The 13,127-nt window shown below is 57.5% G+C and overlaps 1 protein-coding gene across 2 annotated transcripts in view; it reads right to left on the bottom strand.

Moving 5' to 3' along the window:
* The window catches only part of COL18A1 (collagen type XVIII alpha 1 chain), a 36,056-nt gene that overhangs the window by 7,114 nt on the left and 15,815 nt on the right, over window positions 1-13,127 (bottom strand). Inside the window, exons 3-17 of one of the 2 annotated variants that reach the window (XM_053947478.1) lie at window positions 6,100-6,644; window positions 3,397-3,477; window positions 3,245-3,304; window positions 2,925-3,063; window positions 2,720-2,823; window positions 2,608-2,634; window positions 2,340-2,510; window positions 2,226-2,252; window positions 2,073-2,135; window positions 1,907-1,993; window positions 1,714-1,767; window positions 1,485-1,634; window positions 1,310-1,363; window positions 1,084-1,128; window positions 32-172 (exon numbers count right to left, since the gene is read on the bottom strand). In XM_053947478.1, coding sequence (XP_053803453.1) covers window positions 32-172; window positions 1,084-1,128; window positions 1,310-1,363; window positions 1,485-1,634; window positions 1,714-1,767; window positions 1,907-1,993; window positions 2,073-2,135; window positions 2,226-2,252; window positions 2,340-2,510; window positions 2,608-2,634; window positions 2,720-2,823; window positions 2,925-3,063; window positions 3,245-3,304; window positions 3,397-3,477; window positions 6,100-6,644 — 1,748 coding nt within the window. The remainder of the gene's footprint in view (window positions 1-31; window positions 173-1,083; window positions 1,129-1,309; window positions 1,364-1,484; window positions 1,635-1,713; window positions 1,768-1,906; window positions 1,994-2,072; window positions 2,136-2,225; window positions 2,253-2,339; window positions 2,511-2,607; window positions 2,635-2,719; window positions 2,824-2,924; window positions 3,064-3,244; window positions 3,305-3,396; window positions 3,478-6,099; window positions 6,645-13,127) is intronic. The other variant, XM_053947479.1, reaches the window with a different exon arrangement.

Here is a 13,127-nt window from a genome sequence, read left to right as displayed (position 1 = left end):
ATCCCATCCCATCACTGCAATGACCACTCACAAATCCAGCCTCGTAGCCTGGCCCTGGTGGTCCTGGGGGGCCAGGGGGCCCTGGCTGCCCTTGGGGTCCGATGGGCCCAGGAAGGCCAGCTAAGCCCATTTCTCCTGGGGGTCCTGCTGGTCCCATTTCTCCTTTGTTGCCCTGCAAAGGAGACAAGAAGGGGACAGGTGGAAGGTGGCAGTGGTCACTGCCTGGAGCCTGCCAACAGGAGGCAGAGCATGCCCTCACAAATCCCCTCTGGGACAGGACAAGAATGATCTTCCTGATGTTCCCCATGCCTAGGGGCATTGCCCAGCTTGGGCACCCTTCATCCCACCAGCTCCCCATGTAATGTCCTCAGTGGCCACCAGAGGCTCGTCTAAAATCATAACATGGAAATGTTTTTGAACGTGGGGCTGGGTCCAGTGCTGCAGCAGAGCTAAGTGCCATAAAGGAATGCTTGCAGGCATTCCTGGGATTGCAATGGGTCTAGAAGCAACAGGATTGGACCTTACACCCCCTGCCACCCCATCTGCCCTCTGGGTGCTGCAGAAGTGCAGAAAGTTGGAATTAAGGTTAAGAAACCTTTATTTTTGAGGTTTTTGCCCCCAGCTCAGGCTGCAGTAGATGGTCATCACAAGGGGCAGCATCCCAACTCTAAGGGGCTCCCAGCAAGCCTTAACTTCCACCTTTGAGGATGCAGGGTGGAAAGAAGCTGGAGCAAGCAGACAGGAGAGAGTCATGCACAGATGATGGGGTATTTTCCAGTGGGGTGTGGGCACCCCCCAAGCAAAGTCTCCTCTGTGTCTTGAAACACCCCCCCTTGGTTTTCCTGCCCACTTCCTGATGTGGCAATGCCTGGAGCAAAGCCAAGGCAGGGTAGCAGGTGCCTGGTGAGCATCCTTTGTGGGGTCAGCAGCTCCATGCACCTTTGAGATGTGGCCCTGATCTGGGAGGAACACAAATAGCAGCACCCCCCTTCCCATTCCTGTGCAAGATGGCTCCCCCAGACAACATCCCTGCCTCCAGTCTGCAATGGAGAACCCCAAAAAAACCCACCCCAGGCACAGTACCTTGGGTCCTGGTAGGCCAGGGAGGCCAAGGTCACCCACATCGCCCTGGGAAGAAGGAGGGAGAAGAGGCTGTGAAGAAGCTGCCCAGCTCCAGGCAGGAGCAGAATGGTGCTCCCCAGCCCAGGAACTGGGGCTTCCCGGAGATGTGCCAGGGGTGCCAGATGCCCTGTGGGACAGCTGTGACATGCTCCTGGGACACATGGGACAGAGCCAACCTGCCACTCACCTTCTCTCCTTTGGGCCCCGGCTGCCCAACCTCCCCATCTCTTCCTGGAGGACCCTGTAAGATCCCAGGAGTTGGTTCCAGCACAGGAAACCCCCATAGGGCTGGTGGGCACCAAGTCCTCCACTGCCACAGAGTGGCCCTGGGATGGGTCTCCTTGGCCACCCCACAGACCTACCACTGGCCCTGGAGGCCCGGGGATCCTGTCCCTGCCCGGCAGCCCAGGTGGTCCTGGCAGGTCTGTGCAGTTCATCCCAAAACGTCCTGGCTCCCCTGGCAAACCAGGCACGCCAGGTGGCCCTGGGGGACCAGGTGGCCCTCGTGGACCCTAAAAGAGACATAGGGGGCCATGGCTGAGGGTGTCCCCCCACTCCCATTTGTCAAGACAGGCACTCACCCCCACTCACCCGCAGGCTCTCCAGGTCACCACCGAAGCCAGAGCCCTCCATGTCAATGAAGGTCTGGGGGAGAAGCACAAGGGGGATGTCAGGGCACCTGGTGGCACTGGGGCTCGCCCAGGGGCCGGTGGCAGCACTCCGCACCTCTATGGCTTGATGGACCCACCATCCCTCAAATCCCTGTGTCCCAGGGGGCACTCACCAGCTTATCATTCTTGGAGGAGGGTCCCGGTGGTCCTGGAGGGCCAGGTGGTCCAGGGGGTCCCCTCGGCCCGACGCCTGGCTCACCCTGGCATATAAGAGAGAGTGCAGTTTGGGGGTGCAGCTGAGCTGGGGATGAGAGGAAGGGGGGCAACACTGGCACTCACCTTCTCCCCCTTCAGGCCCGGCTCCCCTGGCATCCCAGGGAACCCTGGGGGCCCCATTTCACCCTGCAAAGGGGAGCAGTGGGGGGTCAGCAGGTGGCAAGGCAAGGGGGTTGCCATCCCCAATCTCCCTGACACCACCTCCACCCCACTTACAGGTTTGCCGTCCTCGCCAGGATCTCCCTAGGGATGGCAGAGAGGGGACAGGTCAGTGTGCAGGTGGGTAGGGTAGGGGGCAGGGACAACCCTGTGTGGGGGGAATTGACTCACAGGCTCGCCATCCCTGCCAGGGGCTCCATCCTTCCCTGGTGTCCCTGGGGGGCCAGTGACCTGCTCAACCACAGAGCCATCAGCATGGCGAGAGAGGGTCCCAGGGGGTCCGGGGTCACCTGGTTCTCCTTTTTGGCCCTTAGAGCCAGGATAGCCAAATCCAGCACTGCCCTGGGGAGGGGAGGAAGATGGGAATGGGTGGCAGGTCTCTGAGGGTGGCAGCCTGGGCAGAGCACGGCTCTGTGCCAGCTCCCCCAGTGATGCTCACCTTGACACCCAGGTCTCCTTTCTCCCCCTGAGGATCAGAAACAGAGAAGTGTGTGTCAAACAGAGACATGTCACTGGCACCCTTGAGCCCCCAGGGATCAGCTCTCACCCACCTTTTGACCCTTGGCACTGCCTGGCCCTACAATGCCACCGGTCCCCGAGTCCCCTTTCAAGCCATGTTCCCCCTTCTCCCCCTTTTCGCCTTTCTGACTGGTGCCTGTGGAAAAAGAAAAGGACCCAGTCATGGCTGGGGATGGCCACACCACCACCATGTCCCCACTTGTGCAGCCTGGGGAAGGGGAAAGCTGCTGGAATTACCTCCCGTGGAGACCCGCAGTGTCTCCTCCGCTCTGGTCCTCTCGGCTTGCTGTGGGAACCCCCCGCCACTCCTCTGGCCACTGCCCCCCACCACGGGGGGGGAGGTCACGGGGACAGCATCGACCAGCCCTGGGACACCCTGCGCCAACAATGAGGGGACACCATGACACCGTTCACCTCCCAGTGCCTTCCCAAAAGGGACAGGTGCTGGGACACCATCAAGCATCCCACAACCTCAGCCATGCAAGGCACTCAGCCCTCCTTGTCATGAGAATTTTGGGGTCCCGCCCTGAGTGCCACACCTGTGGGCAGCAACTCACCTCAACCTTGCTTGAGGGCTGCTGTCCACCTTCCATCCCGCTGCCAAAATCCCCAGAGACCTGCATTTGCCCATGGAGAAGGAGTGAGAGCTGAGCTGGGAGCACGGTGGGGGCAGCCCTGAGCCCCCCCCAGCCATGCTGCCAGCGCTTACCTCTGCATCATCCTCCTCTTCCTCACACTGGCGCTCAGCCGCCCGCGGGTCCCCTCGGAGTTTCAAATCTGCAATCACCCCCTGCAAAGAGACCACGGATGGGTGGGGGACACAGACATGCCACCTGGCTGTGATGTGACCTGCTGTGCCACTCGGCGAACCACATCCTCAAGTGGGTGAAAAAGGATGGATGAGATCTGCTGTCTGCACTGTGAGCAGCTGGAAGAGGTCACCACCCAGCTGGGGGCATTTGCTTGTGAGAGGAACTGATATAATTGTTTTAATTCTATATAAACTATATCTTTAGAATATATTTATTATATAACTTACTCTACTTACAAATCATTAATATTATGTCGCAGTCAGCCTGGCTGAACTGCTATTGCCCCAGGCCCTGTTTTCCTAAGTCCATCACGTTTCCTTGCCTGGGCATGGTGCCCTGTGCTTTCAGGCCAGCCCAAATATTATTGTACTTGTCTTGCCCAAAGAAGAGACACCAAGGGGGAGGTATCTCTTCTTTCAGAGTTCACTTCCCAGCATCGTCCCCTGCTCCTTCCCACTGGGATCAGATGGGTAGGCAGCATCCCAACTTGGCAGACTCCCATCCCGACAGCATCCCTGTGTCTCATCTTGCAGCAAGGACCCAGGCCACGTTCTGGGCTCTGGGATGTGCTGGGTGACCCCACTTGCAATGGGAGCTGTGGGGTTCAGGCTGGTACCCACACCACCTCTCCTGCTGAGGCCAGGATGCTACAGAGGTTTGCCTGGAGGCAGCATCCTTAGGAAGGAATTTGTGGTGGTTTCTTGTATAAACAGGTGGCCTGGATGCACACGGTACTTTCAGAACATAAACAAATAGTAAGGAAGTGCAGATTATCCCAGGAAATACAACATGTGGGCTGCAGAACCTGCCAGCTGTCCTTGCATAGGGCAGGGCAGTCGGCTGTGGCCAGAGGGACCTCAGGAGAGGAAAAACAAGGAGCACAGCCAAAAGATCCCTGTAAAAGCTCTGCTAGGTGTCTGGCTGGGTCCTGGCTGCTGCCTCTGCTCAGCCCATGTGATGCCAGCTCTGGCACATGGCTTGTCCAGCCATGCTGGTGGTGCTGGGCAGTGGCTGCAGGGTTGAAACCTGGGGCTTTCCAAAGGCATGGCAAACAAGCCAAGCCCTGAAGCGAGGCAGTCCCACAACGGATGGTGATAGGGGACCTTTGCAGCCTCTTTGCTCTGATAAAGAGAGCAGCAGCACCAAAGATCTTATAGTGAATCCACAGAATCATGGAATTGTTAAAAGCTGGAAAAGCCCTCTAGGACCATCAAGTCCAACCATTAACCCAGCGCTGCCAGGTCCCCCACTAAACCATGTCCATCCAGCTGCAAACGAACCCTCCTGCCAGGCCCCAGCTGAGACCCCATTTGCCCCCTTGAGAGCTGCTGTCCCAGGGGCTTCTGTCTCACCTGCAGGCTTTGCCCCTCCAGGTTTCCTGCCACAGCCACAAAGGCAACTCAGGAAGGAGCAGAGGTGCCAGGACACCCTTCCAGCTGCCTCCCAGCAAGTTAATCCTGAGGCTTGACCCAGGGCCAAGCTTTAATACACTTGATGCCCTGTTAGTTCCAGATAACATGAGGCAGGGCTGGACAGTGATGGAAACACCACGAGGCAGTCAGATGCTGCTCTCCTCTCACCCATCCAAGTCCTCCTTCCCTCCTTGGCCAGCTATTCCTCATGGGAAAACCGGGGGTGGGCAGTGGGATCAGGGCTTGGCAAGCCTGGGAGCATCACCTGCTACAAGGGTCTGCTCTGCTCCAGACTGTTGCCATGCCTTCCATACGGTGTCAAACCCCTCAAGCTGGGGAGAGGAGCTCCTCCACAGCCATGACCTGGCCCTCCCAGCATGTTCAAGAGCAAAGAAATTGCTTTTCAAGAGCAAAGAGTAACCTGGAATCCAGGTTACTGCAAACCAGTTTGTAGCTCATCAATTATTAACCCCTTCCTGGGGGAACTTTCCCTGCCCAAAGCCATTCCAGGGGGAATGTGGCAGTACAGTCAGGATGATGTTTAAGCTCAGAAACGTGCTTTGCAGAACTCCACAGGAAAAACATTGCTCCCCTCAGCAGAGCCTCTATTGCTGGGCAAATCCTGCTCAGCCCAGGATAAACCTGAACATTCCTCTCCTCTAGTCCTGCAGGGGATTTCCATGTCAGCTGGGCATTTTCCCCACACTTTCCACAACCCTTATCTGGAACACGAGTCCTGCTCAAAGCATGGGATGAGCTATCACATCCTTCTTCACTCTCCAAAGTCTTCCTGGAGACACCGCCCAACATCAGCCAGCAAAGATATGCTCCAGCCCAAGCATTTTTTCCATGTGAGAGACATTTTCCCAGACAAACCAGCTTCTCCACCAAAGGAGCTGGGTATTTTTAGGAATGGGAAGATCTGAAGAGGCTCCATGTGTTTGCTGAGAAAAGGCAATGGTGGGAGCTGCATGGCAACCCCATGTCCTCCTGCCAGCCCAGCTTGAGAGCTTTGCCTTGGTCAGCCCCAAGACAATAAATCAGTGGCATCTGAAGCCACCTTCACCTCCATCTCAGGTGTCCCCTTCCCCAGGGACACACATGGAGCTGGTTGTCTTCTGGGCATGGGCAGTGTCACATCTCTCCAGGCTTCTGGGAGATAGTCCTTGGGGTGACCCAAGCTCTTACCTGGTATTTATCCTGGTCAGCCCCTCCGGCCTGAGCAACAAAGAGCCCAGAGCCCTCTTCCAACTCCATCTCATCTGGGGAGCGCTCGAAGCGGACGCGCTCGTGCTCCTCACAGTCCAGGTAGAGGACGACTTCCTCCTCCTCCACGCTGATGGCAAAGCGCGTCCACTGATTGAGCAGGGTGGGCACGGTGAAGGTGGCCGCCGGGTAGGAGCTGGGCGAGCCCGGTTCTGTATAGTAGAAGATGATCTGCTGCTGGCCCGCACGCAGCTCCGAGAGCTTGACTCCCACGTAGATGATGCTCTGCGAGGAGTCTGTGACAGCGAAGAGCACACCGGCCCGGGGCGTGGTGGGCTGGATGTGGAACAGCAGTGAGAAGTCCCGGTAGAAAGGGCTCGGCAGGTGGTACCGGGCCACCTGGCCCGTGTTGGCGTTGGGACCAAAGACGTAGCCAGGGTTGTTGTCAGGGCCATAAATTCTGTGGATCTCCTCTGTTGGCGGGTCCCCAATCAGCTCCAGCAGGCTGATCTCAGCACTCAGGCTCTCTGCAAGGAGGAAGGACAGGGGATGGTCTCAGGTCCAGACAAGGATGGTCACTAACAAGGACACCCCTGCCCATGCCTCCCAAATACAGTGTCCTTCAGTGACTCCCTCCACTCACCCGCCCCAAGATTTATGTGTTGACCAAGGCAGTGACCTTGAGCTGCTCCCACTACATCATTCAGATACGTCTCCCAAAATGCTTCCCATTCCCAGCTGCTGGCCCTTTAACCACAGCTGGGACATCACAGAATCATAGCATGACTTGGGTGGGAAGGGACCTTAAAGACCATCTCATTCCAATCCCCCCGCCATGAGGAAGGACACAATTCACTAGACCAGGTTGCTCAGGTTCCCTGAGATGGGATAAAACCAAAGGGGTCTTGCCCATGGTAGGGAGATGCTGCTGGAGCACCAGGATGCTGAACCACCATGGAGCCCTGGGGAAGTGTGGTGCATCTATACTCATTCCGGGATCACAGTGACCCCTCGCGTCATCTCAGGACAAGATCCTATGGTCACCCCAGATGGGAATAAATCAGAGCCATCCCCTCGTAACACCCTGGGAATGCAGCTCAAGCCAGCTCATCTTCCCAGATGCTCTCAATTTGGAGGTCGCCTCCTTTCCCAACTCCTATTGAGAATTAGGGAATTGGGGAAGTTCTGCTGGACACAGTCTCTCCTACCCTGCGCAGCTGAACATCTGGTGAGGGTGAACCAGCGCTGTGTCCGCCAACTCCCGTTGTTCTGGCAGCCAGCACATCCTCATCGCCCACACACCGGGCCCTGGATTCCTCCTCTCCTATGTCAACCGCCTGGGGCCACTGCCAGCTCCAAAGGAGAGGCTTTTTAACCTCTCCTTTCCTGGGAGGGAGGAAACCCAACCACCCTGGCTCTGAAACTGCTGAAGGATCTGCACTGAGAATGGATGCTTAGCGCTGAGTTTCAGCCCTATCCCGAGCCAGGAGCAGGAGCTGACACAATTCAGTGTCTCCAGTTCCAGCCCTGATTTTCATGTGATCAATGGGGAGTGGCAGAAATCAGAGGTGTATCTTGAGGTATCCTGGGCTAAACCCAGGAGGATCAGCCAGGAACATCCACTTAGCTCTGGAGCCAGGTAGTTTCTCCAGAGAAAAAAATTAAAAAGAAAAAAAAGAGGGGAGGAGAGGAGAGGAGAGGAAAAGGAAAAGGAAAAGGAAAAGGAAAAGGAAAAGGAAAAGGAAAAGGAAAAGGAAAAGGAAAAGGAAAAGGAAAAGGAAAAGGAAAAGGAAAAGGAAAAGGAAAAGGAAAAGGAAAAGGAAAAGGAAAGAATCAACCCAGCCTTGCCCAGCCCAAAAGGAAAACACGTCTCTTGGGATGGTGATGAAAATCTAGGTGCCTCTTCCAAAGCCTGGGACATGGAGCATTCCCAGGCTCCCTGGCTGCCAAGTCCAACGCAGTGACAGCCCCATGACAGGGACCCAGCAGTGGGGACATAAGAAGTGCCACCAGCTAAAGGTGGGGGCAAACTTTTGCTCTGCCAGAGCCAGACACACTGATCCTCTGAAACTGCCAGGGTTGGGAGGGACCCTGTTCCCCAAGTCCCCAGTCCCTCCCAACCCTGGCACCCCAAAACTGAGCACCTGACTGGGAGAAAATCTCTTTCCCAGTCTTCCACCAGTTCTACCCCCTTCATCTGCCCTGAACTGGGATCAGGCTTCCCCAGTCTGCTTAGAGAAGAACCTCTGGACCCTGGAGTCCAGCACCCTTTCACTCCCAGATGTGCACAGCCCTACACCAGAACTGTTGGGGTGAGTGAGTGGGGCTCCCCCAGCCTCTCAGCCTGTCACCCACCCTTGAGTCACTCCATGCTCAGCACCTCACAAGCTCATTCCAACTGCAAATGCCAGGATGCAGGGATTGCGTTTATCTGGGGTTGGATGAAGCCAAATTCATGGCAGCTTTAAGAAAAAAGGAAACCAGAGCTTCCTCCCGGGGGTCCACACGGGTGTTAGAGCCAGTGCTGCAATTCCTGCAACCAGACAAGTCACTGTGTCCCCCCAGGGCTCAGGATGACTGGACACGCTGAAAGAGGCTTTTGTTAGCAGGGCTATTTGCAACCATTCTCCCCTTGGAGCTGCAGCCGGCTCTGGGAGTCTCCCTCCTCCTCAAACATGCCACTCGCCCCTGAGTCCGGGGTGGGAGCTGGGTGCTAACACTTCCCAAAGCAAATTTCCCAAAACTTTTTTCCTGCGTGACAGAGGCTGGATGGGGACTGGAGAGCAGAGGGGTAAGAGGAGACCCCTTCAAATGTCTGCTCCCCTACAAAAGCCAAGTGCCCCTTCTCATTCCCAGAGCTTTCAGGCCACACCTGCTTTTTCCAAAGGGCATCCAGAACCCAAATATTGCAGCACATCATCCCTGAGGCAAACTGGGGATGCACCAGGGAATATGAAGAGATGGTGGGGGCCACAGTGAGTTTGGTGCTGGCATGGGATGGCTGTGGGGATGTCTCTGGACACAGTGATTCTGCCATTGGAAACATCCCTAGGATGCCCCAAGCCACCTTCCCACTCTGCCATGACCTTCCTGGCTGGCCCCAGCCCAGGCTGCCAGCGTGGGATTCAGGGCACCCCCAGCACACAGCAGCACATCAAGTCACTCCATGGGGTGCACCACAGCCCCCACATTCCCCACTCATTCCTGACATTGCCCATCCGAGCAACCACAGTGCAGTCCCAGATGGGAATGCACCTCCTCTGCAAGCATCTCCATGATCCCAGTGCATCCCCCCACGAACAGAGCCTCTTTGACACCGAGGAGACCGTGTGTGCGACCCTGGTTTGCCAGCCCCCAGTCTCGGCATTCCTCCTCGGCATCTCCCGGCCATCCCCTGAGGGCGAAGGGGTCGGCAGGGGAACACAGCCTCATTCAGAGGCTTTGGCAGGCGGGCGGGGGGAGGGGGGGGGGAGGGGCGGGGCGGGAGTTCCAGCTTTCATCCCAACTGCATTTCTCCAAGCACCAGTCACCCCCCCTCCCTGCTCCCTTCTCTCACCCCCCTGCCCTGTCTGGGTCCCAGGAAGGTCACAGCCACCGAATGATGAAGCTGGGGGTGAAGTAACCTCTCCCCCTTTTCCAAGAAGCGGGGATCAAACATTAGCCGCCATCGGGTGAATCATTAACCCCAAAGGGCTGCTCCGGAGGAGGGGAGCGTGCAGGCATGGCTGAGGGTCACCTTGAGACGTCCTCGCCACCAGGGTGCTGTGGCTGGGTGGCCACAGGGTCTGGGTCCTTGCCCTGTTCCTGCAGGGAGCTGCCAGCTCTCCAAGTGCTCTGATCCCAGCCAGGATGGACACCCCAAAGCCCTGCAGCACCTGGAAACTGGCCCTGAATGCCAGCACGATGCGCTTGGGGAGCATCCCCTGTGCTGGCCACTGTGATTCACCGGGAGTGATGCTCGGTCTTGTGAAGGGAGCCAAAACTCACTGGCTCTGTTTGGAAAAGCCAAGGCTGGATGGAAAGTGATTTTGGATTTGGCAGCATCCCATAGATGCAAGGCAGAAGCATCCCCCAGCCCCTGGGGGAGTCTGGGCAGGGGAGACACAACACAGGGATGCTGCCACGTTACCTGCAGAAGCATTAATAAAGACACAAGAAACCCCTTCATCCTCCTCAGGGAGAGCATTGCAAGGCAGAGGCAGGCGCCTGCCAGCCAAGTGAGTCCAACACAGGTCTCTGACGGCCTCACAGAAGCCCTGGCATGGCGGAGGGGTTATGGGCACCAAGGGGCTACAGCCGGGGAGCAGCAGCAAGCAGAGGAACCACTCCAGGTAGTGATGGCACCGTGACTCAAGCAGCCCCTCCCACTCATGCAAAGCTGCCCGAATTTCCTTCTCACTGTCGTGCCGAAGGTAATTTGGCAATCGGACATGGCTGGTGCCCAGCACGCTGCAGAAGGGCAGGTGGGTCGGGATGGGCTGGCAACGGCTGGCCACTGGCATCAGTCCCGGAAAGAAGGATGTGAGCCTCCCGCCGTCACTCCTGTAGAGCTGCATGGTAGCGGTTAGTAAATCGAACTCCAGAGGGACAGAGTTATCAGCAGCAGGAGAATCCACACCCTCATCCACCCTCTGGTCAGGCCAACGGGGACTCTGGCTCTCATTCCTGCTGGCCAGAGCCAGCCCCGGGTGGCCGCTGCCATGCCATAGGTTGGGTGATGCTGCATGGAAGTAATGGGGAGGGTGTGCCAAGGGGTCCTGGAATGGCACGGCCTGCTCAGGGGTACTGTCACCTGGTGAGAAAGGAAAAGGGGCACTACCTGGCTGGAGACCTGCTGGTCTCTGCAAGGACACCTGTGTCTCCATTGCTGTAGAACTTCCTGTCCCCAGGAACTCTGGGTTTTCGGTGGCCATCGTCCTCAAGAACTGTGGGTTCTCAGTGTTCCCCAGGAACTCTGGGTCTTTGGGGGTCACTGTCCTCGGAAGCTGTGGGTTCTCAGTGTTCCCCAGAAGCTCTGGGTTCTTGGTGGTCACTGTCCTCAGGAACTCATTGTTCCTCATCACCAGGAGCTGCAGATTCTCAGTGGTCCTCATGCCTGGGAGCTGTGGGTCCTCAGTGGTCCCTGTCCCCAAGGGCTGTGGGTCCTTGGTGCGCCCCGTCACCAGGAGCTGCAGGTCTGTGGTACTCATCATCCCTAGGAGCTGTGGGTCCTCAGTGGTGCCCGACCCCAGCAGCTGCAGGTCCTCAGTAGTCCCTGACCCCAGGAGCTGGGGGTCCTCAGTGGTCCCCATCCTCAGGAGCTGCAGGTTCTCAGTAGTCCCTGACCCCAGCGACTTCAGGTCCTCAGTAGTCCCTGTCTCTAAGAGCTGCAGATCCTTGTGCATCAGTGATCCCAGGAACTGGGGGTCTTTGGTGGTCCTCATCTTCAGGTGCTCAGTCGTCCCTCTCTCCAGGAGCTGCAGGTCCTCAGTGGTCCCCGACCCCAGGAGCTGCAGGTCCTCAGTGGTCCCTGACCGCAGGAGCTGGGGGTCCTCAGTGGTCCCTGACCCCAGGAGCTGGGGGTCCTTGAGGGTCGCTGACCCCAGTAGCTGGGGGTCGTCAGTGGGGCTGCTGGCTGCCTGCTGTCCTGGGGCAGGTGACATGCTGTGGAGAGGAGCGATGCTTGGCCATGCTGTGCTCTCCACCAGCCCTGTGGTATTCCTGTCCCACTGCTCGGTGGTTTTGGCTGTGGTTCCCTTACCCACGGGTGCTGCTGTAGCAGGATCTGGCTCCTGCTGCCGTGGGGTGGTGACATTTCCTGCCACCTCGTCACCCCATATCCCTGGGGACGGGCTGGGAGCTGGAGCTGCCGCTGAGGTTGGCGGCTCTGATGCCAGGATTCCCTCACCAAGTACTGCTGGGTTTCCTGTGGTCTTTGTGCTGTCCCAAACCCAGTCCAGAAGCTGTGTTTCGGAGCAGGAGAAGCAGCAAGCCAGGAGGAGCAGAAACCCCAAGCGAGGTGGGGCCATTGGAAAGGGAAAAGGAGCTCTGTTGCTTCCGAGAGCAGAGCAGAGAGGCTGGAGGAAGGAAAGGAGGGAAGAGGCAGGAGTTCTGTCTCAGCCAGACCCTCGGAGCACTCACATTGCTCTCTCCTCCCAAGCTCCAGCACTCGACCCTTCAAACCCGAGCAGAGCAGGAGGAGTGGCCACAGCGTCGGCCCTGCCAAGCCTTCCTCTCCCCAGCGCCAGCCTCCCGCTGCTGGCACAGCTCCTCGGGGACCCCGCCGCCTGCCTGGGGACTCACCTGAGCCCCCCAAAACCTCCGGGAGCCAAGCCAGCCTTCAGACGCACCCTATTGCCTGTCCCAGCAGCTGCTGCTAGATGTTTAACTCCTTCCTGCCTGAAAGATCCTAAATCCGCTCTCCCTGCTTGATGGCTCTGGTTAAATCACCAGCATACAGAGCTGTACGTGGTGGGGTCATGCATGGACATGGTCCTCACGGATGCCCAGCTTTGGTGGGACGCCCCACTTCAGGCCTCAGTAAAAGGTTATAATCTCAGAGAAAAACTGAACGAGGAGGGAAACAAATCCCAGGAAACATTTCCAATATTTCCACTGGCCAGAAACACAAGTCCCCAAAGCCAAGTGTTTAAAGGCGCTTTCCTGGCTCAGTTACAGGGCCAGGACCCCCTGCCCAGGTGCTGTCACAGGATAGCCAGGGGAGCACTGCAGCTTTCCTGCCCCCCCCAAACGTCACATGCCGGCAACACCTCAAAGCCAGGTCTGAGCAATCACAAGTTTCCCAATCACAAGTTTTCCTGGAGCCCAGGATGAAAATCTTCCCTGGGCAGCGCTGGCACTCTCCCACACCCCAAAAATTTTGATTTTTTTTTTTTGCCTCTGCTTTAAAAAGTTACCCCAAATCCACTTATCCAGCTCGGGTGACGGTGCCCCTCATCCCTAGGGATGGCCAAGCAGAGATGGAGCATTCCCAGGGCCTATCCTGCCATGGTGACACCAGGCAAGTCACC

The sequence above is a fragment of the Vidua chalybeata genome, chromosome 7 (genome assembly GCF_026979565.1).
Source record: "Vidua chalybeata isolate OUT-0048 chromosome 7, bVidCha1 merged haplotype, whole genome shotgun sequence".
NCBI classification, from domain to species: domain Eukaryota; kingdom Metazoa; phylum Chordata; class Aves; order Passeriformes; family Viduidae; genus Vidua; species Vidua chalybeata.
The sequence above is the reverse complement of the archived record's forward strand: the minus strand, read 5'-3'. Positions and strand labels throughout refer to the sequence as shown.